The 25758-nt window shown below is 42.6% G+C and overlaps 1 protein-coding gene across 1 annotated transcript in view; it reads left to right on the top strand.

Annotated features, from left to right (window-relative positions):
• Nucleotides 1-25758, top strand: part of EIF3H (eukaryotic translation initiation factor 3 subunit H) — a 95489-nt gene that overhangs the window by 16834 nt on the left and 52897 nt on the right. Inside the window, exon 2 of the mRNA XM_061605460.1 lies at nt 4577-4733. Within this exon, the coding sequence (XP_061461444.1) occupies nt 4577-4733 (157 nt within the window). The remainder of the gene's footprint in view (nt 1-4576; nt 4734-25758) is intronic.

The following is a 25758-nucleotide window of genomic DNA, read 5'->3' as shown; positions in this document are numbered from 1 at the left end:
AAAGCTCCCTCTGAGACAGAGCTCATCTCAGAGGCAGCCACAGGCGGAGCAATCCTTCCGGGAAGTCCAATCTCACCCTTTTCCATCTAGCTGCTGGTGGGAGGGTCATAATAAGGGGCCACATGAAGATTAATTATTTTTGGGAAGCTCCAGCACCCTAAGCCTCTTCCCATCTGCTACCCACTGTAAAAGCACTGATTGGGTTTCCCTTTTGATTCAGTCCCTCCCTGTATGTCTTCCTCAGTTGGTTTACTATTTGCTCATTTAGCTCTGTGTCTAACAGAGCAATCCTGACTATAGAAAGCCGGTGTATCTTAGGCTGGTGTAACTCATGCCAGTGTAAGTTACCTTTTTTCCAGACACCATTCGGTGTCTGGGAGGGGCTACTGCTGGTTTTACAGGTAGATGGGTCCGAACTTTGAGGAGTGGGCCTTGGGTCACATGACCGAGCAGAAAAGGGTTTGGAATAAGTTTGAGTCTGTCCTTGCTGCGTGCTGCCTCCGCCACTTCCCTGGAATACCCTTTTTTTTGAGGACTTAGCCAAGTGTAAGTTCTGCCGGGTTAAGTTCTGCTGGCTGAGCTAGCATAGCCCTGCCTTAGCCAGGTTGAGTGAGTTATGTTGATGTATCCTCAGCTGAGGTGGGATGACTTATGCCAGTGTAGCCCTAGCTGAGCTGAGACATCCCAAGATCCACCTATCCCTCACTCATCCCAGTGGGTCTTGGGTTTGGATTGTGCTATAAAACGTGGAGAATAAAATAGATTTCTCTCCCTCCCCCTCCGGTTTATGGACCCTCACTGAGTTATGTGTGAGAATCTTTTATCAGAGGCTTCTGTTGTAGTCATCTGTTCTGTTGGGGACAACCAGTATCGTGTAGTGCAGCGGTTCCCCAACTTCCCCCCTCCATGGACCACGTAAAATTTGGTGAGGGTCTTGGAGGAGTACTTAATGATTGCTCTGCCTGTTGTAGCAATGGTAATGCACTGTGCTAGATGCTGTATGGGTTTTAATTGTATTTTACAGATAAAATGCAGACCACCTGAATGAAGCTTGTGAGCCCGTGGTGGTCTGTGGACCACAGTTTGGAATCTCTGGTGTAGTGAATATAGAAGGGATAAAGAACCTGTGACTCTCCAGACGTTGTTGGGCTGTAGCTCCCATCGTCTATGATCATTGCCTGTGCTGGCTGAGGCTGATGGGAGTTGGAGTCCAACAATATCTAGTGGGCCACGGATTGGAGAAAATATTGGACTAAGACCAGAGAAAATAGATTCAGATCCCTGCTCTGCCTTGAGACTAATGATAACCCTTTTAAGATTCCCCCCTCCCCTGCATTCTGTGTGGTAGGATAGTCTAAAGAGCTCTGGTAGAGCTTTTATCTCAACCTAATTTATGTCACATGCTTGTTGAAAGGATAAAATGGTGGGTTGAAGGAACCATGTAGTCAACCTGAGTTCCTTAGAGGAAGGGCATAACATTTTAAAAAAGGGATACATACATGAAATAAAACCATTGTAGATGTGTTTTTTAAAAAAGATTTAAACCCTTAATCCTGTAACCTGTGCTGTTCAGGGTAGGGATGAAGAAAGAACATCAAAAGCTTGTCAAGGTCAGCTAGGAAATTCCTTATTTTATTATTGTAGCCCAGTCATTGCTGTGTCATGATATTTATTATTTATTATTTGATTTATATCCCGCCCTTCCTCCCAGCAGGAGCCCAGGGCGGCATGATACTGAATGCCCACCTTATTGAAAGCGCAAACAATTAGAATCTTAGGGCACCTGTTCCATTTCTACAGCAGAGTTGTTCAGTAGTTTCCATGGAGATAAACTTACCTTGTGGAATGGGTACTGTGATGCTTCTCATTTTTTCACATTTAGATCAATCGCTTTCAAAATCTTAAACTTCATTTTGGTTTAACCACCCTAAGATTTATAAGAACCCATGCTTGTCATGGTGCAAACTGTCATGTGGTTGAACAGGCCACAGGGCGAGACAGTGCAATGTTAAGGATATAGATGCCCTCTTTTTTAAAAAAAAAATAGCTTCAGGCCTTTCCCCTGTGTACCTGGTATCTTTGACAGATCAATAAGCCTTCAGTGCTGCTTACACAAGATTAATAGCACATGTTGCAAAGGTACAAAGCTCAATAGTTTTATTTCCTGCAGACCTAGGCACTTACAAAGGAAGCATAAAAGTGATTGATAGTGATGCGACTTTGAGAATGTAAAAATGTCTTGCTGCTGTCATGTTGCATGTTAGATAGCTTGCAAGCGGGAACTTGCCAAAAACATCTGTGCAGAGGCATGGCAAAGAGGAGAGGCTTCTTCCTATTACTTTTTCTTCCCACCACCCATTTGTGTTTCCTGGGTCCATGGACCACCACTGCAGGCCATTGGCTGGCACCGTAAGGCATATGACTCAAGCCAGAAGTCCTGCACTGCAGCCCAGCTCTCCAGGCTTGGTTCCATGAAGCGGCCATAGCTGTGGCTTTCAGGAGCTGGGAAGCATCAGCTTTGAGCAAGGGAGCTGTGGCGGGGTTGCTAGGCATGGCACCAGCCTCACCGCTCCTTGAACAGATTCAGATACTTTTACCCATCATCCTTTAAACTAGGGATGGAGACCCTGTGTCCCTCCAGATGTTGTTGGATGCCCAACTCCCATCAGCCCCAGTCAGTGTGGTCAGGGGTGACAGGAGTTGCAGTCCAGCAACATCTGAAGGGACGCAGGTCCCCCATTGAGGCATGAGGGTTGAAGTTCCAAGTTTTCAAGATTGGGAGAATGCTGTAGCTTGCATCCCTCTCTTTTGGGTCTCAGGCTAAAAAGGCTTCTTGCTTCCCTTCCATCTGAACTCTGTTTCCAGTATTTGCTAGGTGAGAGGAGTGTGCATGTGCAACGTCCTGGATCGGTACTGGATTTTGGGGTTCTGATGTGAAGTAGTGGGATTCCCCCCCAATGGAGGATCTTTCTGTATATCTTGTTCTCTCCTGATGCCAGCTCCTACCCTCTTTTTCAGACCTTTTTTGGCTTGCAATGCAACTGCATGTGACATATCCCACTTTGTGTTATGGGGAATAACGGTGGATACCTAGAGACCTTTTTTTAAAAAAAAGGAATGGGAACACATCTTGTAGTCATACATCCTGCTGCGGTTGAAAGAGGTTGGCTTTTGGTGTGTTATATTTAGTAGTTCAGTTCACTAAAAAATGGCAAGCTAACTTTCTGACTGTTTCAACATTTGGTGGCTAGGTCTGGGAGAGCTGCATCATTTCCATGGGAATGCACGGGTGCATCCTGTAATAGGGTTGAATATCAATGGGCTGTTTCAATTAACAGAGGGGACACCAGGGTATTTGAGCAGAAGGTTAATCTTCATTAAAAAAATCCTTAATGAAACCTTCTCTTCTGCTTGCCAATTAGTTTAGCTTGAGCAGAAATTTGACTCTTGAGTTGGCATGATTTTTTTCCCCCAAGGAAAAAAAATCTGCTCTACTGGTGTTTAGATTTTTAGATTTCTTGACGCTGGCAGGGACTGAAATCCATAGTTGACATGTTGCACTTTCACCCATGGGCCATGAACCAAAGCACTACTTTAGGTGCATGCAAGAATGCTTCCACTAGTGGCTCAGTAGGATGCGTTGGAAGCTACATCTGAAGCACTTCAATTTTGGGGGGGAGGCACAGGTCTTCTCTGACTGTTTTTAGACAGTAAGATTGAGAAGCCCCCTATCTTTTTGGTTTGGGACTCGTGGCCTGGTCTACCAGAATTTAAGATAAAGTGGTAGCAGTATCTTAAAAGGTATTTGCTTCATTCCAGGGCTTCAGAAGAATACAGAGCTCCTGCTATTGCAGTTGTAGCTCCATGAGTACACAGGATGGTTTCCTCTGCCACTTGCCAACAATAGGATATCCTATTTGCGCATATGAACCTGTATGACTGAATGCTGTCTTTATGTAGTATTTTTATCCCCCGTTGAGCCTTATAAGAGGTTCAAGCCACTTATAATCCATATCTAACAATTTAAATCAATCAGTAAAAAACAAAATTAATAAACAGTAGTTAAGGAACAGGAGATTATGATGTCAATTACCCAAAACTTTAAGAGAATAAAATACAGTAATACCTAAAACTAGATGGGCACCCAGTTAATACTTCTAAGTGTTCCACTCTCAGTTGCCATGCCAGAGAAGGTCCTATCCTTAGTCATCACCCATTTTCATCTCTGAAGGCATAGGACAAGCCCAGTCTCTAACTCAGTTGAATAGGGTAAAGTTTACATTTCAAATTGTCTTTGAATATTGGGATCTGCCACTGTTCTTGCTTTGAATAAGTGTGCAGAGCTGCACATCTGATGTTGTCGCAACATCTCCGAGATTCTTATTTCCTTGACCTGTTCTTCTTCTTTACTGAATTTTATTAGTTTATTTAGATTTTACAGACATGTCAGTCTTCAAAAAGCGGAATGCTTCAATTATTTATGTTTGACTCTTTCGCCTGTAATTCTTGGAAAGCTGTGCAATAATTGAACTGAATGATCTGTTCTAAATGAGGCTATCCCAATCCATATTTTCAGGTAGTGCTGAAGATCATCAAGCATTATCAAGAAGAAGGCCAAGGCAACGAAGTGGTCCAGGGTGTGCTGCTGGGGCTAGTGGTGGATGATAGGCTTGAAATCACCAACTGCTTTCCATTCCCTCAGCATACAGAGGATGACGCTGACTTTGATGAAGGTAATCATTTACAATAGTCATGTATAAAGTCTGATTGTGGGTTCTGTAACCATCATGTCTGCAGAAAATACTGTAAATGGGAAACCATATACAAGTAGGAATATGTCACTAATATTTTATATGGAGGGGGGTTCTCTTTGGGGAAATAAGTGTTTCTAATGCAGGGGAAGCCAGTGTGGAGCTCTCCAAATGGTGTTCAACTCTAGGTCTCATCAGGCCTAGCTAGCATGACCAGTGATCAGGGATGACGGGGCCTGTAGTTCAGCAATGCTACTCCTGCTCTACTAAATTATCTAGAGCTATTTATGAGAGGTGTGTATAATGCAATGCAGGGATAGTTAGAAAGGTAGACCAAGGTCCTCTCCTAGTCTGCTATGCCACCTGCTAGTTATTGGACCACATGAAAAGAATGTTGGATTAGGTGAGGTTTGATTCAGAAAGCGTTTGATGTTCTTAAGCAGGGTTGTCTAACATGGCACCCTCCAATTGTTTGAACATCCATCAGCCCTACCCAGCATGGCCGTAATTGGGGGCGATGGGGGTTGTAGTACACAACATCTGGATGGCACCACATTGGCTACCATAGGGGTCAGATGTTGCATGGTGGCAGTGGGCAGAGGCAAAGCTGATGATGGGCAGAGCTGGAAGTATTCTGGATTAACTACTCTTGAATAAAGACTTCCCTGCTTCAATTTCCACCATGGTGACCTCTTAGTAGAATTCCTAATTCCATGCAGGTCTCTTCAGAAGTAAGTCTCATGGGTCTGATGGGGTTAATAATGAGTACACAGGAGCACAAAATGAGGTTGGTGATGTCTTAACTAAGAGGTTGGGAATATTGTCTTGCTTCATATCCTACTCTTCCAAAAAAGCTAAAATGACAATAAAACAGATTTAAAATTAAAACACCATAATATTAAAAGAGGAGTATAAAAACAATGTACAGAGGATTAAAAATCCCTATACGGTCTCGGCCCAGTTTATCTTACGGAGCGCCTTCAACGCCACCAATTATGCCGCCCGACAAGATCAGCCACTCAAGGCCTTCTCTCAATCCCGCCGACAAAAACAGCTAGATTGGCGGGTACAAGAGAGAGGGCATTCTCAATGGTGGCCCCCACTCTCTGGAACTCCCTCCCACAAGATCTCCGGCACGCCTCTTCCCTAAATGTATTCCGTAAAGCCTTAAAGACCTGGCTCTTTCAACAGGCCTTTGGGATCTCCGGGGAGGGTTAATTACTGTGACTGAAATGCCTCCTACCCTGTTTTAATATTGTTGCTGCTGTATTGCTCTCATACTGTTTTTATTGTGTTATTGTATTTTATCTCATTGTGTTTTAACTGTTTTGTACGTCGCCTAGAGTGGCCTTTGGCCAGATAGGCGACACAGAAATTAAATTTATTATTATTATTATTATTATTAAAAAGCCTGGGAAATTTAGAAAGGTTTCTGCCTGGCGCTGAAATGACATTAGACCCCAGTGACTCTCCCTGGGGAGAGCATTACACAGCTTGAGGTGCCATCAGTGAGAAGGTCTCTTCCCTGTGACCACTTCTTTGTGCACTTTAACAGACATTGATGCATCGCAGTAATAATGAAAGGAGGGAAAGGCCATGCAAGGCTCCAGTCTGCTCATGCCTTGAATAATGACTAGAGTATGAATCAGGAAGTCCTTGGTTTCTGTTTTTTCTCTTCCGTGAACGCACAAGATGGCGTTAGGCAAGTCTCAACATTAGCCTTCCCTTCTGCCTCACATCTGTCATATGGGGATAATACTGGTCCATTTTACTTAACTGCTGTGAGGGTCACTGAGATGATGAATGTGAAGTGCTTTATGCTGCTGCTGCTGTTATTATTCCTTTTATATTTTGAAAGTCTTGATGGGTTGTCACATGATAAATGTAAATGGCATTTTATTAAAAAGAAAATGGCAGAATGCTGTTAATTTAGTAATGTTTTCATTTTGAAACATTCCTGTTTTAAAGATTTGGCAAACATCGTTTATGACTGTTGATTTTAAACAAGCTAGCGTTTTTTATCTTGTGCCTAAATCAGAAAGCATTTGCATCATTCTTAATGTGTCTATAGATGTTTGCTCTATTTACTGAAAATTATTGTGACTCCAACACAGCTAATTTCATTGCTCTGTTTTGTCTTAGATCTTGGTAAATTCCTTTTATCTTCTGGGTTCTAAGTTCTTCTCAAGATTTTCTGTTAGCATAAACTCAGGAAATTGGTTTTGTAAAATTTTATGTAAAAACGGTAAAATTAGGGATGGGCAGCTTGTTCAACACTGAGAAGTACGTAACAAATTTGTCATTGCCTATTAAAATATATCTCTACAGGCAGGAAGATTTGTGATTTCTTCAAAAATGAATGCTGTGTTCTTTACATTCCAACTTGGTCTTATAGGCCTCAGAAAAGTAGCAGCAGAGTAGCCATTCCTATTTGAATGAGTAGGCATGCATAACAGTAATTTATGCAATCTTAGCCTTGGGTCTCTAAAATGTAACTTAATGGAAAATCCAAGTTTCTCTGATTAAAATTTTGAGATCTGTGCAGACACTTTGTTTTGTTTTTTATTTGGCAACATTATATATTGTTTATTTTTTTTCATTAATTTTATTCAAATTTTCAAACACAAAACAAAACAAAACAAAAAAGAAACAGATTAAACAGTAAAATAAAATGTTGACTTCCGATTTGTCGCAGATCAGTTATAGGTCTATGATATATAACAAACCTGTCTCTCAATATATTACAAAATCACTTTCCTCCAGTAGCTATCTTAATTAATCATCAAATCTCATTAACATCACTTTATTCTTTCCGCAAAAAGTCAAAGAGAGGTTTCCACTCCTTGAGAAATATATCCATCGATTTTTCTCCAAATAAACATGTCAATTAATCCGTCTCATCAAGTCTGCTAGGTCCAGTAATTTCAATAGCCATTTTTCCATTATCAGTGTTAATTCCATCTTCCAACTTCCATCCTTGCACCCATAATAATCTTGCTGTCATAGTCATAGTCATATAGTAAGAGTCTGATGGGAATTTCCTTCATCACAAATATTTCCTTGCCGTCAATTCTGAATGTGTTGCTGAAATATTGTTGTAAAGTCATATCTCTGTTCCTCTTTTTTACGAAATGCACTAGTACATCTCTTGAGAGTTTTTCCATTGTCACATATCTGGAATTAATTCTATAAATTTTCTCTTTTTCAAGTTCCATCAAATCATTCCAGTCCAGAAATTCCATGGAAGCATTGATAACTTTATCTCTGATATCTTCATCAATTTCTCCAGGGACAACGCCGAATTCCAAACAGTAATCTTTATCTCCAGGATCCACAAACTCCAAATATTTTTCCAGTTCCACACTTGAGATATCTGTTCCAATCTCCAGGACTTGCATCCTCCCTTTAATTTTTGCCATAAAGTCCAAATCTTTTTCCAATTCCACATTTGATATATCTGATCCAATCTCCAGAATTTGCTCCTTCCCTTTAATTTCTTTTTCATCTTCTATTGCTTGTCCATCTGCTCCTTTTCTCATATAATCCTTTATTTCTTTCAGCTCCTGTTTCACTTTACCAAATTCAGTTGCCATCTCTTGTCTACTCTGTCCCAGTTCTTGTTTCGTTATCTTAATCTCATCCATTATCTTCTGAAACATATCCAGAGGGGAAAACCCTTCCAGGGATACATCCAGGGTCTCTGCCACTTCTTTGATTGTCATTCTTAAAGCCGAAGAAAAAACCCTTCAAATTTCCAATATAGCCACAATTCCCAAGCAAAGAGTAATTTGCTTCTTTTTCCAGCAATAAGGGGGTTAATATTCCAGGCCTGTTGACATCATCTGGCCAGCACAGTTCTTATCTCTCGCACGTCCAAGAATGCAAAACAAATTTGGTTCACAACGCCAAACAATTAGTAACATACACGAACAGCAGATTCGTCTAAAGAAAGTAGTCCAAGAAAAAGTAGTCCCAGACATATATCAATCAAATAATCATCTAGATCAGATTTTCTCTTCGGGAAAGTTGCCCCTCATCCGTTTTAATCTTTATAGTTTCCAAATTCAGGCCAGCTTTTTGCCATAAAAAATAAGATAAGCTTTTTAAATTTTCTTTCCTCCTCCTTAATTCCTTGTATAAAAGAGAGAAGTGTAACTCACCCAGGTATCTTGATTTCTGATTCTTAAACAAATCACTTTTACTGTAGTAATTTAAGCCAAATGATAAGATTAGACAGAAGAAAGCTCGCCCGTTGTGGATCGTTTAAAAGAAAAAACGTCTCGCTTTTTTCAGCCCAGCTTGCTGGAAGTCCTAACTCTGTCCTCGGCTGCTAGGTATGCCTTCCTTTCCCAGGGAATTCCTGATCGATTCCAGCCACCGACAGCCTAATGAAGTTTCTGTGGATAATCTTCGGTTCACCCTTGCCTGGGAGAACATATATACCAGTCAAAGTTCCCTTTTGACTGATTTTAAACTGAAAAAAGCTTCCTCTGAGACAGAGCTCATCTCAGAGGCAGCCACAGGCGGAGCAATCCTTCCGGGAAGTCCCAGATCTGTGCAGACACTTTGGATATACTTTCTTCCTGTTGGTAAATGGTTAAGAATAAGATGCCTAAAATTACTAGACGCTAAACATGTCAAGCAGGCCTGTATGTGTGGTGGGGGAGGCACTTGAATGTAGTAATAACATTCAATGTTAGGTGGAGGAGCATTTTTAATGGTAGGGATTTGCTAGGGAGAAGGGACGTGGAAGAGGGTAATCAGGTAAATCGACGGTTGTACCTGTGTAGAAGAAATGCTCTGAGAAGCATATAGAGGATGCGGCGAAGGAAGATTAAGGTGGCTGGGGGCCCTGGTGCAGTTCTTAAAAGGGGCTTCCTTCCCCCAGAAATAGAGTTGTTGTTGGTTTTAAGCCCTGTATGCCATGTCAGTGAAATAGTGGGTATCCTATTAACTCACCACTTTTTAAAGCTCTGTCAGCAAGCTGCATAGTCCCAAGGAGCCCAGTTGCCCCCCAGCTGGCAGTTGCGGACAAGGAAGGGGCTGGCTTGTGCAGCTGTGGCAAGCTGAGCAGGCCCTAACCAGCTGGGGAGGACTAGCCTCAGAGGGAGGCAATGGTAAAACCCCCTCTGAATACTGCTTACTATGAAAACCCTGTTCATAGGGCCGCCATAAGTCAGGATCGACGTGAAGGCAGTCCATTTTCAGTTGTGAACAAATGGAAGGGAGGTATGAAACAAAGGCATCCAAATTACAGTAGTTTGGCTCCCCCTGTTTCCACCTGGAACACTGCAACCAGTGCCAAGCAGACAGATGTGGAAATCAAGTGTATCTGTCACAGTCCTGCAACCCAAATGGCAGCTCTCAAATGGGAAAAGGAAGTGGCGGCAGTGAGCCTTTCTAACCTCTTCTGAGCTCTGTGGAGCAAAGAGGAAATTAAAGCTAAAGCCCTATGCCTACTTACCCGGGATTACGTCCCATTGAGCTTAATGGGCCTGACATCTAAGTAGACATGAACTGCCTTCAAGTCGATCCAGACTTATGGCGACCCTATGAATAGGGTTTTCATGGTAAGTGGTATTCAGAGGTGGCTTACCATTGCCCTCCTCTAAGGCTGAGAGGTGGTGACTGACCCAAGGTCACCCAGTGAGCTTCATGGCTGAGTGGGGATTTGAATCCTGGTCTCCCAGGTCGTAGTCCAGCACCTTAACCACTATGCCACACTGGCTCTCAAGTAGACATAGGATTGTGCTATTTATAGATCAAGACAAAAGACATTAGTTTACAGTTTGGGGTGATTCTTGTCCCCAAAGTACAGTAGGGCCCCGCTTTATGGTGCTTTGCTTTATGACGCTTCGCTAATGCAGCAGTCTCAATTAGACGCAATTAGACTAAAGTCCCACTCATACGGCACTTGTTCCGCTTTTATGGCAGTTTTCGGGCATCGCACACAACTCTATTCAATGAGTTCTGCTTTTCGGCGGTTTTCGCTTTTCGGCGGGGGTCCAGAACGTAACCCGCTGTATGAGTGGGGCCCTACTGTAATGGTGATAAAACACAAAGAATGAACCCTATTGAAAACAAGAGGGTGTGCCGTTTCAGATTTAGAAAGGAGAAGAGGGGCGAACTATAGCAAGGCATTACAGCTTACATTAGATGTCAAAATAATTATGTATTTATGACTGTACATACCACCACTTGCTATGACATTCTTTTCTTTTCATCATATCTCTAAAAATTAAATAAAGCCACTTGCTGTTTCCAAAAGGCTTGCCTCTCTCTTCCTCGCTCCCTCGTGCATGTTGATCTGGGGCATGTGCTGCAGCCACTTCAAAACAACCGGCTGGGCCATCAGTATAGAGCTCTATACTCCTTTCTGTGATGCATCTTCTTTTTTGTGTGTGAAGAGGAGGGTAGCGGAGCCTTGAAGCCTTGCTTCGTATGTGTGCTGTGCTTGGCTACAACAAGGCTCATTAACAGAACCCAGCACTGCTAATAAGTGCCTATGCATTTGGAGGACAGAGAGATAGGGGAAAGATTTCACACTGGAGCATTTCTACTTGCTCCATGCAGCTCTTTCACACTTCAGATCAACATAAGGGTGAGTGTTCCATTGATTGGTGGGGACACTGTCTGCAAGCTCCAGGTACTTTTTTAAGCGAAGTTGAACCAACAGCGAGCAGGTAGAGACAAGAGGGCCCCTTGCAGACCTAGGCGCTGGTGCAGTTGCTCTAAGTGCACCATTGGTGATCCAGGCTTGGGGTGAAGAGAAGATAGACAGGGGCCATGGAGAGGTTTGAAAGGAAATACAAAGGGTGGTATCCAGTACACTTCTTCCATTAGCATAAGTATTTCCACTTGTGCAGCAGAGCTGCCCCCTTCCTCTCCCCATGTATGCTCCATGCCCTCCCCAGATCTGCTCTAGAGAACAGATTTAGGGGGCATGCACAGAGAGGATGGGGAGCTGCATTGCACAGCCAAAAGCTGTTGTGCTGAGGGAACACATTCACTGAATACTGCCCAAAGAGCTTACAATTCTCTGGAACTCCCTGTTTGTGAATATTAGCTAGGCAGCTTAGTTGTACGGTTTTCAATGCCTGCTAAACACTTTTCTATTTAGGCAAGCCTACTCCACACATGTATATTGTATTTTTTTTAAAAAAACTGTTGATTTTATCTAATTTTGATAATTTTAAGTTAACTTGTTTTTAAAGTCTGTTGATTTTATTGGTATTGTCCTGTGAATATTTTGTATTTTATGTAAGCATCTTAGACGTTTTTTTATTAAGCAGTATCTAAAGCTTGTTAGCTAAATAAATGCATTAGGTAAGTTGAGAAGAGAGGAAGCCAGTGAAAAGAACCTGCAGCATCTGGCAGTGTTTGTGTGCATGCTTTGGAGAGGACAAACTCCCTTGGCAAGGGATCTAAAGGACATCAGCATGTGGGGTAGAAAATAGAAATCCTGGGAGGGTAAAGAGTTGGCAGAGCTCTGGCTGTACACCAGGGATCACAAATCTGTGCCTCCCACCCCAGATATTGTTGGACTCCAGCTCCCATCAGCCCCAGCCAGCATAGCCAATGATTAGGGATGATGGGAGCTGGAGTCCAACAACTCTGGAGGGCTCCATGTTCTCCATCCCTGCTGTATACCCATCCCAGTTTAGATCCTGGCATTTATGAAGGTAGCCTGGGCACCTTCCAGAAGGTTTGAGAAATCAGAGTGGTCTTTAAATAAATTTATAGTAAAAATGTTCACACAGTAAAAGTCTCATGTCGTCATGGTTGAGACACTTGGGTATTGCTTTGGCCTGGTTTGCATGCTTACATTAAACCATGGTCTTTAGCAGTTTGCAAAGAGTTCTCAAATAGCCCCCATGACCCAGGATTCTTGAAAGCAGTTTTGCAAAGGGCTTTTACACACACTACACACATCACACCCCCCCCACACACACACACCCTACACCTCCGTTTGAGCCTCTGGTTCAAACAGGAATCCTGGGCTGCTTGAACTGAGCAGGATTTAACCCCCTCTTACCAGCTAATGAGTGGGGATCAAATTCTGCTGCCTTGACTGCTTGAGCCTGTTTCCTGCTGGACAGGGCCGGTTCTAAAGGGCGGCCAGGTGGGGCACTGGCCCAAGGGCCCCTGGAGCTACCTCCGCTCACCTTCCGCGATCCACAGCCCCCCCCATGCCCCCCACCTACCTGTCCTGTCTTTTACCATTGCCCTTAACGAAGATGGCGGCCACGGTTTCCCTAAGGTACTGAAGCCCCTGCCGCCATCTTAGTTGATGGCAGAGATGCACGCATGTAGCGGCTGCCATCTTCGTTAAGGGCAATGGTAAAAGACAGGAGACAGGTAGGTGGGGGACATGGGGGGCCGCATGCACGCATGCGCACACACACACCAGGGCCCAGGGCAAGCTGATGCCCAAGGACCCCGGCATGCCTGGAGCCGGTGCTGCTGCTGGGACTAGGTATGTGCAGCCAAGGCAGGATTTAACTCTGTCCTCCCGCCCATCAGATGATGTCACTGGTGTTGTCAGCTGAAGGGCAAGTGGGCAAAGTTTGGGGGAAATGGCCTTGGGGCCAAATCAGATCCTCTGGCGGGCCAATACTGGCCTGTAGGCCAGAGGCTCCCCACCCCTGGTTTAAGGTGACATGTGAACTGTCCGTCTCTCTTTCTTGTTCTTTACAGTGAAATAATTCTGCAGAGAAGATATGAATTGTTAAGGTTGCATTAGAGATATAATTGGAATAAGTATCCAGATTCTAGAGTCATGCATAGTTTCATCTCAGGTCACCACTCATGTAGTGGCAAATTCAGAAGTGGAAGGTCCCTTCATGATAGGCACACCACATCCCTAGGATTCACTGTCTCGTCTGCAATTACAGAATTATAGCACTAGAATCCAACTGCTGTGTGCATAGGCTCCCCACCCCCTTCATTCCAAATCTCTCTCTCTGGGGACTAAATGTTGCCAGAAACATTTTGATTTTAAGAATTCTGAAATGAAGTGAAGTGCTATGACGCTCACTTCTCACTTACCCTAGGAGCCAATCAGTATGAAAGAGGAGACATGTGTTAGTTACTGAGAAGAGTCTTCTCAGTGACTGACTCGCCTTCTTTCACTCTGATTGGCTCCAGTGAGCACAAAAGGGCAAGGAAGGATGTTGTTAGCCAAGTGACTCTTCTCAGTGGCTAACATGGTCCTCTTTCATGCTGATTGGCTTGTACATTGGGACCCTGCTCCCAAAAAAGTAAGGGGTCTGTGACCCCCCCGCAACCCTGGACTATACCCCTGCAAGTCACTGAACAAAACTTTGGATGCAAAATTTGGTAGCTCCTTCGGAATCCTGTGAATCACAAGTTTTATATACAAGCAGAGTTTTAGCCCTTACCTTGTAGGAAAAAAAGGACAAAGAGAGAGATGGATACATGAGAGAAGCTACTGGAGGAACAAGAAGTCATGTGGAACCCAGTGGCTGTGCTTCTTTAATCCAGAGATATCTGTAGACATGCTCTACTGGTTTTTAAATTCTCCCTAATCCTGAGGAGTGGTAACTTGCCTGATGGGAAGAGCATGGAGATGGAGGGGAAGAATGCTGAAGTCTTCAGGAGTCCAAATTCTTATGAGGCATTTATGATGAAATTCTGAATCTGTGTCATTCGGACTGCCCTTTAAAGAAGAGCAGTGAAGCTTTTATATACAGTAAATTGAGATTAATCTTTGCAAGAAAAATCCTTCTGCTCAATTTGATGATGATTTTAGGAACTATACTATCAAAACCAGTATCTTTGAAAAATGAATCATCTACTCAAATGAATCATCTACTCCATTAATGCACACCAAGACCCCAAACCAATCTTATTATAGGAATACTTTCAAAACCTTATAAAATTCCTAGAAGACGACTGGCTGAATTGGGAGTAGGAGAGACTGCATGGCGGTGGTTCCGCTCCTACTTGGCAGGTTGGCTCCAGAAGGTGGGCGAGCATTGCCTGGCCCTGTGGATTCTCCAGTATGGGGTTCCACAGGGGTCAGTTCTGTCCCCCATGCTGTTCAACATCTACATGAAACCATTGGGTGTGGTCATCCGAAGTTTTGGAGTATGTTGCCATCAGTAGGCTGATGACACACAGCTCTATTTCTCCTTTTCATCCTCTTCAGGTGAGCCTGTCAATCTGCTGAACCGGTGTCTGGCTGCAACAATGGACTGAATGAGGGCTAATAAACTGAGGCTCAATCCAGACAAGACTGAGATGCTGTTAGTGGGTGGTTCTTCTGACCGGATGGTGGATGTCCAACCTGTCCTGGATGGGGTTGCACTCCCCCTGAAGGAGCAGGTTCATAGCTTGGGGGTTCTCCTAGAACCATCTCTGTCACTTGAGGCTCAGGTAGCCTCGGTGGCACTGAGTGCCTTCTACCAACTCAAGTTGGTGGCCCAGCTATGCCTCTATCTGGACAGGGATAACCTGGCTTCAGTTGTCCATGCTCTGGTAACTTCCAAGTTAGATTACTGCAATGTGCTCTACATGGGGCTGCCTTTGAAGACGGTTCGGAACTGCAGCTTGTGCAAAATGCAGCGGCCAGATTGGTGACAGGGACCAGACAGTTCAAACATATAAAACCGATTCTGGCGTGCTTGCATTGGCTGCCTGTATGTTTCTGAGCCTGATTCAAGGTGCTGGTTTTAACTTATAAAGCCTTACACGGCTTGGGACCACAATACCTGATTAAACGCCTCTCCCGACACAAACCCACCTATACACTATGCTCAACATCCAAGGCCCTCCTCTAGGTGCCTACCCAAGGGAAGCTGGGAGTCTGGCAACAAGGGAGAGGGCCTTCTCAGTGGTGGCTCCCAAATTATGAAATGAAGTATGTGATGAGGTGCGCCTGGCGCCAATACTGTTATCTTTTTGTCACCAGGTTAAGACTTTCCTCTTCTCCCAGGCATTTTTTTAACAGCATTTGAATAGCATGTGTTTTAACTTGCCTATCAGTTTTTATGGGTTTTAATTTGGTATGGTTCAAATTTGTATACTTGTTTTTAATGTTTTTAATTGTTGTAAACCGCCCAGAAAGCTTCGGCTGTGAGGCGGTATATAAATGCAATAAATAAATAAAAATAAATAAATAAACAACAACTTATGGAGGGCACCACATTGACTACTCCTTCCTTAAAAATGCACCCCTCCCCTTGTGAAAGGCCACAACTCAAAGGCAGCTACAGCAACCACTTTCCATTTTCTTCCAATCTTAACATTAGTCATTTGGACAATGCCGTGTGCCTGTAAATGGCTGCTCTCTCAGGTGGAAAAGTTAAGTGTAATCTTCTTGCTCTGGTGTTAACTACCATTGAATTCTGTCATACCACCCTCAGTGTACTCCTTTTAGAAACAGCTACTATTAAGAGCACAGTGCATGTATTTTCTGAGAGGTAGTCACTGTGGTAAAATAGAACTTCTCTCTGTGTGTCAAAGGTTATTCCTTTGCTGCGGTTCAAGCAGTCCCCATCTCTGTCTGCTATGATGCAAAACCTAGAGAAGCCGCTTACTCTTATTCTGAATTTTGCTCCAAATATTACTGCTTTAGGTTGATTGATTTCTTGCCAAACATTCCATTTTGAAAGCCATGAAAATGGCTTTTTATGTAGCTTCTAGAGGAGGAGTTCTGAGCTGCCGCCGCCGCCGGCCCGGCCAGAAAAAAGCAGAGAGAGCAAGATTAGTGACCCACATGATCAGCGTCTTCTGTCGCCTTTCCTTTTGTGGTGTTTGCTCAAACATTAAAAGGCAATACACAAGGATCTGACTGTTTCTTCATGTTTTGCTTTTTCCATTCAGGTGGGCTGCTCAAAGGAGATTACTCTGAAAACTGTCTACATTTATGACAGACACTAAAAATAAAAAATAAAAATTGTTCTTGCATGTGTGGATGGATGGATAAATAGATGGATTGCCATCATTGAGTTTGCCCACCACCTTATTCCTAAAAACAGGAAGCAATAAGCTCTGTGGGTGTCCCTGGAAGGGAAATGTTGAGTTGTGATGCTTCAGTTGGGAATGTTGTGCTTTGTACTGCCATTGATTCAGGCTCTTCGGTTGACTGAACTTGAAGCAAGGTGTCTGTCATTGCTCTAATCACAAAAGGATCGATAGGATTGGGGTCTAATGAGTAATATATTCTTACACTTCATTTTCAGAGATCAATGACGCAGTCTTTTGGCACCTAGCTTTTGGCATCTAGTTATTACCGTATTGTAAATGCTCTGGGCATTATCATGCGTTGTGCCAGCCGTTGTGATAGGACTTCTCCTTCCTAACCCTTTAGATCAGATTTTGGGGGCATGTGGGAAGGGGCTACAGGGGGAAGAGATGGAGGGGGAATTCCCATTCCACAAGTAGAACTCTGTTGCACAAGCAGGCTGGCACCGTTGGATGCCACTCTATCTTATGTTAGGCACTGCTTATTTCTTTCTTTTACAGGCTTATATTCTGTTTGGTTTTTGAGCAAGTGCTGCACAAAGTGGCTCACATAAGTAAAAATACAAAACCAAATACAGTATAAAACTATTTTTTATCACTGTATTCATGGAATCCCTCAATAGTTCTGAACAGTTATAGTTAAATGAAACATCCATGTTCAGAGGCAATATACCACTGAGTATCTGATGGGGATGATCATTGCCTTTATACCTGCTTGTGGGTTTGCAGAGCTGGCCGGTTCCTATTCAATACAGGGTCAGATTACTGTTGTTATTTCTTACCCACCCTTCCCCATCACATCTTGGGGCGGGTTATAAGAATATAAACATACAAGATGAAAATCTGTAAAGATTAATGCTTCACTGGGGAGGGGGAGGTACCATATGCCTTGAAGGAGGCGGGGGGGTCCCCTCCTTAAGAAGATATCCCTGGACCCAGAAGTGTTAGAACAACTGTTGCCCAGTGGCAAATATCCCCTTTTGGGGCAAGGTGCTTGAGAAAGGTGGTGGTGGTCCAGCTTCAAGAATGTTTGGAGGAACCTGATTACTTGAATCCATTCCAGTCTGGCTTCAGGTCTGGCCATGGCACTGAAACTGTCTTGGTTGCCCTAGTTAGTTCAGCCTTTCCCAACTGGTGGGCCACGAGATGTTGTTGGACCACAACTCCCATCAGCCTCAGCCAGCATTGCCAATGGTCAGAAAAGATGGGAATTGTGGTCCAACAACATCTAGTGGCCCACTAGTTGGGAAAGGCTGCCCTAGTTGATGACATGAGTCAGGAGAGCGATAGAGGGAGTGTGACTCTGTTCATTCTCCTTGATCTCTCAGCAGCTTTTGATACTATTAACCACAGTATCTTTTTGCAGCATCTCAGGGAGGTGGGGGTTGGGAGCACTGTGCTTCAGTGGTTCCACTCATACCTCCAGGGCCATTTCCAAAAAGTAGTTATGGGAGGCTACTGTTTGGCACCATGGAAGCTGTTCTCTGGTGTTCCACAAGATTCCATCTTGAACCCCATGGTATTTAGCATCTATGTGAATTTGCTGGCAGCTGTTGTCAGGAGTTTTGGAGTGAGGTGCCATCAATTTGCAAGTGACACCCATCTCTCTCTCTCTCTCTGTTCCATCTGAATCAGGAGAGGCAGGTGAGGTGCTGGAGCAGTGCTTAGAGGAGATGATGGGCTGAATGTGCCCCAATAAATTGAAGCTTAATCCTGAAAAGACAGAGGTATAATGTGTCCAAAGTTCTCATGCCCAGGAGATAGGAAATGGCCTGCTCTGGGTGGTGTTGCACTCTCCTTAAAGGAGCAACTCTTGGATCCAACATTGTTACTGGAGGCTCAGGTGGCCTCAGTGGCTAAGGAATGCCTGTTTCCAGCTCTAATGGGTTCGCCAGCTCCGGCTCCTTTTGGACAGAAATTACTTGGCCACAGGACTCCATGCTTTGGTAACTTCCAGATTGGATTATTGCAATCTGCTTTTCGTGGGGCTGCCCTTGAAGACAACTTGGAAACTTCAACTGGTCCAAAATTTAGTGGCCAGATTACTGGCTGGGGTTCCCTCTAGATCTCATATAACCCCGGTTTTAAAACAATTTCATTGGCTGCCAGTTCATTTCTGGGCCCAATTTAAGGTGCTAAGATTAATCTTTAAAGTCCTAAATAACTTATGCCCCAAATACCTGAAATACTGCCTCTTTCACTATAGGTATTGGGACCCTTTTTGTAGTTCCACCGTCTTCATACTTTTTTTTGGGGGGGGGAGGATGATCCAGGAAAGGGCATCCTCTGTGGCAGCTCTTAAGTTGTGGAATTCATTCCCCACTGAGGTGCATCTGGCAATTTCTGTGTACAAATGCGGAAGATGTATCTCTAACCTGGCCTTTGACACCTGAAATGTATATTTTGTGATTTTAGGTTGTTTTTAATTGTTTTTTAATACTGCATTTTAAAATTGATGTGACCCGTCCTGTGACCTCTGGGTGAAGGGTGGGTAATATATGTTAATTAAGGTGTCGGACTATGACCTGGGAGACCAGGGTTCGAATCCCCACACAGCCATGAAGCTGACTGGGTGACAGTGGGCCAGTCACTGCCTCTCAGTCTCAGAGGAAGGCAATGGTAAACCCCCTCTGGATACCGCTTCCATGAAAACCCTATTCATAGGGTCGCCATAAGGTGGAATCGACTTGAAGGCAATCCATTTCATATACATGTATGTGTATCTATATATGTATAAATAAAACTCTCACATGTCAAATGCCAGAGTAAAAATGTGTGTCTTCAGCATATATCGAAAGCTATGCAATGAAGGTGTCAGGCACACCTCTCTGGGGAGAGAATTCCACAGCCTAGGGGCTGCCATGGAGAATGTTCTCTCCTGGGCCGGCACCCTTGAACTCCCAAGGTGGCAGAACAATGCCCACTGGCAGTCTTCAGTCTTAACATTGGAGAGTGTAGGGAAGGAGTCTGCCTTTCAGATATTTGGGGACTAAGTCTTAGCGATGTCAATTTCTTGTGTGTGTGTGCAGGTTGAGGAGCCTGCTGTAAGTGCCCAGGCTATCCCAAGGAGACTTTCACTGTGGCTGTCAGAAGAAGTTGGTAGGTATTCTGAGAAATGCACAAATCTGTGGTAGAAGGCGTATTTTATTTTATTAGATTTTCTTCTATTGATAGAGAATTTGATTGTGATCCCTTGAAGGATAAGGGTTCACCTCTCACTGTGAACACTTAAAATTATCTACCCTGTGAGTTTCTTCAGACAGAATAGACAATAAATCTGTAATAAACAATATACATTTTCATTTAAACTTTATCTTTTCTGTTTTCTTGTTAGATGAAATCGTTTCCTGAGGGCCATTAATAAAATACTGAGTTTAAAAGTATATTACCTTGAATTATATTCTTACATGCTTCCATGGAGTTTTTTTTTTAAGATTAGGGCTCATCTGCTACAATTCCTTTTATTTGACAAGCTACAAAATAAATCTATTTCAGGCAATTAAGCAAGGCTGTTATGAGAATTGGAAAAAAATGAGGCATTTTTTTTATGGGCAGCTTATTAAAATCCCCATTAGGGGGCAGTGTTACCCAGCTTAGAAGCAATCACTTCTCATTTATGTATGTGTGTTAGCTATGAAACAAGGCTTGCGAGAGGAAGGGGGGTATATTCATTTGCTAGTTTCAAATACTGTGCATTGAGTTAAATACCTATCCAATAAATGTACCAGCTGTCTTTTCAAGCAAACTCTGCTAGTTTAAAAACTACAGGTGCTTAGGTAACTTCTACAGAAAAGTATGTGATTACCTCATATTTCTGTGTAAAATCCAACTGACTTCTGTGACTCTGTTCTGATCAAACCCTTTAGGAATATAGGAAGCTGCCTTATACTGAGGCCACATCTGCACCATACATACACCTAAAGCACTATTATACCACTTTAAACAGTCATGGCTTCCCCAAAAGTATCCTGGGAACTGCAGTTTGTTAAGATTGCTGAGAGTTGTTGGGAGACCCCTTTTCCCCTCACAGAGCTTCAGTTCACTGAATTTCCTGGGAAGAGGGATGGATTGTTAAACCACTCTGAGAATTGTAGCTCTGTGGGGGGAATAAAGGTCTCCTAACAACTCAGTGCAGCTGGTATAGCACAGTGGGGAGAAGAGCCTGGCTGGGAGTCCAGAGTCTGTGAGTTCAAATCCCCGCTTGTGTCTCCTGGGTGTCAAGGTCACCCCCACATTCAGTGGCTCAGGGGTTACATGCTCTACCACCTGTGCACCCGTGGCAACCTGCATAGTCCCAAGGAGCCCAGTTGCCCCCCAGCTGGCAGTTGTGGACAAGGAAGGGGTTGGCTTGTGCAGCTGTGGCAAGCTGAGCAGGCCCTAGCCAGCTGGGGAGGACTAGCCTCAGAAGGAGGCAATGGTAACCCCCCTCTGAGTAACACTTACAATGACAACCCTATTCATAGGGTCACCATAAGTCAGGATTGACTTGAAGGCAGTCCATTTCCATTTTTTCAACAACTCAGTTCCCAGGATTCTTTGAGGGGAAGCCATGACTGTTTAGAGTGGTACAATAACTGTTTTAACTGTGTGGTGCAGCTGTGACCTGAGTCAGACCATTGGTCCATCTACATCAGCCCTCAAACTCTACCCTGCAGTGATGGCAGATTAAAATTATAACGATCATTCAATCTTGCTTCATTGTCAAGATTTTGCCTTGGCATTTTCACTTGTATCACGTCTCTGCAAACTGAAGGAAGGGAAGTGGTAGGGAAGGGCTGCCGCTCAGAGGTTCTAGCTTGAATAGAAACAAAGGGAGCTGCCTTTTACCGAATCAAACCATTGGTCCATCTGGTTCAGTATTATCCACACTGACTGGCAGCAGTTCCCCAGGGTTCCAGGCAGGGGATTTTCCCAGCCTGGTACTTTTGCATGTAAAGCTCTATCAGTGAGCTACAGCTCTTCCGAAATTGATGTTATAAGCTACATGTTAACTGTGACTGGGAACATCAGCCCCACATCTCAGTAACATGTAGATAAAAAACTTGTGAAGTTGTTGTACTTAGAGGTTTGCCTATTCTGACCCCTGTACTGGCTGCTGCTGGTGGGGCATAGAAATTCTAAGCACAGTGACATCACATCATGCATTGGCTTTCATAGACATTACTAGGGAGGAGTCATGGGGTGGCTGCATCCTTCGTAACACCTAGTTTAGATCTTAGTAACGTCTGTACCTTCATTAAAAATTGCAATTAATTTTTTTCTTTGGCAAACAAACTTTCCGATGATACATTACAATGCTGTTTTTGCATTTCAGATGTAGCTGATTGTATAGCATCTGTACAAATGTAAGAAAAGCCCTGCTGGATCAGGCCAAAGGCCCATCTAGCCCAACTCTGTTTCACAGTGGTTGACCAGATGCTCATAGGAAGCTCAGACTAGATGCTCATAGGAAGCTCAGAAGCAACCCGAGCACAACAGTACTCCCAGCAACTGGTATTCACAGGCATATTCGACAGTGTTCAGATAAAAAGTTGTGTTAATGCAATGGAGTTCCCCCTCCTCCTGCACCATCCTCAAATCTGCTCTTGAGGGTTGGGGAACCCCCAGAACAAGTAGGGGTGCACGCGGGGGGAGGGGAGATTGTTCTGTTGTGTCAGTAGATATCTTTGCACTGATGAAATGGTCTGCTTAATGCTATGCTGAATACAACCCATTGCCTCCAGCGGTGGAGGAAAAACAGTGGACAAATCCTTATGCTGGCAACCTACTTGCATTATAGACGTATAGAGAAATGGGCCTTTTGTGGATTACCAGGTGACTCTATCTGGATATTAACTAGACTTGCATTTGGCTTTACTGCAAATTCCTAGCGCCAAAATAACATTCACATTATCCTTTCGTATTTAACCGGTTTCCACTATTCTTCTTTAAATTCAACTGCTTTCTAATATTTTTAGACTCTGTGTGGAACTTGTCTGAGCTAGCATCAGATTTTCCTTTCTCAGTCCATACACATAACATTTCAGTCTATATCTTGCAGGAATTATATGATGAGTACTTAAAGCTAATAACTATAGCCATAAGGAGTATGAACTCTGTTGAAACACTTAAAATGTAGACTTAAACACATGTAACCATTTTCACATGATGGGGAGAAATGCTGGTTTGCAATTGACAGATGTTTAGACCAGGGATAGCTAATGTGGTACCCTCCAGATGTCGTTGGACTGCAATTCGCATAATCCCTGACCAATTGGCATGCTGGCTAGGGAAGTAGGAGTCCAACAACATCTGGTGAGTACCACTTTGGCTACCTCTGATATTAACAGTGAGGGCCACAATCTAGTGTGCAACTAGCCAGGAAAGGGGCATTTTAGTTGTGCTTTTTTGAATGGTATTCTCCAAATCACATGGTAAACTATATTTTTTGAGATTGAGGGCATTAAAAAAGCAATTTGAAACAGCAAAGGGAATTAGCTGGGTGCACCTAAACTAGCGCTCGGAATGTTGTGACCATCACTTGCCTCTTTCTTCCTTTGGGCAATTGGTGAGAAATAGAGAATGGAGCTATGTTTTTGTGAGTTGTGATCTTAAAATACACAATCTGTAGAATGTTGTAGCATGTGTTTTAGGCAAAAATGACAGTGACTGTGGCCTGTCTATTAAAGAATAGAAGCTGAAAATTGTCATACTCCTGAAAGAATCATCCACTCACTCTCAACCTCATAGAGTATCGGTACCTTTGGTTTGATTTCACTGCAGCATATGCATGTTTTCATCAAATCAATAGCCAGCAGATCTTGCTTTAGTAGCATATTTGTCCCAACTAAGTTCAATTCCTTCCCATTAATGATAATTATATGACATACAAGCTTGCGGCATACACTATGAATTTTTGTTTGCATTTTATAGCTTACAAGACAAACAGCTGTTGAAGTTTTTTTTTAATTTCCTGTGGTCTAAAATGCTAACATGAAACATCACCTTTCCGTGGCTGTGCTTCTTATGGAAAAAAACAATGTTTAATTAATCTTCGAAATTACTTTTAAAACCCACATTTTTCCTAAATTGAAAGAGTGAATCTGGAGAAAAAGCATGACTGTGGATAATTGAATGGGTTTTATGAAAATTATGCAGGTGTGTAACTAGAGATAATCTGTGCTAAATTTTTAATATTAATATTTTTTGGTCCTGTATGGGCATTAGCTGCAGATAAATATTAAAATCCAAATCAAATCAAATCATATGGCAATATTTTGAAAATGTTAACTTATTATAGCTTATTGACTTACTGTTGAATGTTAATGGCAAAAAATGTATTGAATGTTCCATTGGTAGGTTTTTCTGATATGTTGTAGAAAGACCTTGGCACTGGTTAATTGTAATTTTTTTAAAAAAAAAATTAAAACCTTTTTACTCTTGGGCAGCTGAGACAACTTTAAGTTGAAATATGAGGGTTAGAACTAAAATATGACGTATCAAGTAATATTAATGGCTTAGTTTGTGCATCCATTCATACCTGAGCTGTGAATATGTTAAAAGGAAAGGATTGCCCAATTTTTATATGGTTGTATTTATTTAGAAGTTAGGAACATTAACATTTCACATCCATAATAAAAGAAAGTGTAAGTATACTCTGATATTTTATTCATTGCTGCATAAGGTAAGGGCTATTTTTTTTAAAAAAAACTTGGTTTTTCAAACTTAAAATATTTTACAGGGTTGGGATTTATGAAGTGTCCAGCTGTTAGGTTCATCTAAAATACTTTCAGATTTGGCATTGCTAACATTCAGTTAAGATGCCAAAGCTGAAATTCTAAAAATGCTTGGGTTGGGTTTTTTTTTTTGAGAAACCATAAGGTGTGGCTCTTATGGATTCAGCGATAACTTTTTTTAGAGCAAATCTGAGATCAGAGAAATGGGGCACATGCCAGTGATTTTCAAAGTTGCAGTTGAAGGATATGTTTCTATTTAATGACTACTAAATACTAATTTTAATATGAGCTAAATTTAAACTACATTCTTATAGGATCAACTGCAGCAAGTCTAATCGTCTTACCTCCTTCCCCCCTCCCTTTTTTTTGTTGCTGAAAATGCTCCTTGCAGTGTCCATACTTTTATCCTGTCAGGGTGTGTTTTTTTTAATTCTCTTTATTTACTCGGGATGTTGGGCAGTGTATGTGTGCACCGTATACATCTTTGTGTGTGCATATATATTATGAACATGTTTTCCCTTATTTCTTCATATCTTACATCTCCTCAGGCTGTCTCATAAAAATTCCAGTTTTCAGGGTTTTTTGTATCTGTTTCATTTTTACTTCGTGCCTCCCCACTCTAGCTTCATCACCTCTGTGTCATTTTTTCTCTCCACACCTGTGGAATTCACTTCCACTTGAGATTTAATTACTAAAATGAATTGATCCGAAGCTTCATTAACCTTCTTGGAGGAAGGGCAAGATAAAAAAGTAATAATGAAATAATTTGCAGGTGGGAGTGCATGTCCACAATTAGGTAGGGAGAGAATTTTCATTTCTGTCAAGCAGAAGACTTGCCACTTAATGATCCTTGGTATCTCTACTGTTGGTTGCTTTTTTTTTTATTCAGCCTTATTTAATTTGAAGTCAGTATCACAAACTCTACCCCAGGAAATATACCAGTTAAGTTCAGAAAACATTAAACCTCCCCTGACACACTTCTTTCCCCTTTGAAAACCTCAATGGCCATTGCACTTGTATTTTCAAGGCTCTTTCTAAAGCCACCAGTATTATAGACTTTAGACAAGACCTTCATTATGGAAAACAATGAGAATGTTTAAGACAATTAATTTAATTATTTGGACCCTTGTGACTAATGGAGCAGATTGGAGCATAATAGACTTGGTACCAGCAAAAAGAAAAAAAGAGTAAAATATTAGAGATAAATATTTATGGCATGGTTACCTGGTTAGAGGTGGAAGGAAATGTGATTAGTCAGGAAGGGAATGGACATGGAAAGGGGAAAAACAGTTGAATAGCGAGAG

This window comes from Rhineura floridana, chromosome 1 (genome assembly GCF_030035675.1).
Source record: "Rhineura floridana isolate rRhiFlo1 chromosome 1, rRhiFlo1.hap2, whole genome shotgun sequence".
Lineage (NCBI taxonomy): Eukaryota > Metazoa > Chordata > Lepidosauria > Squamata > Rhineuridae > Rhineura > Rhineura floridana.
This window is presented reverse-complemented; position numbering and strand designations above follow the sequence as displayed.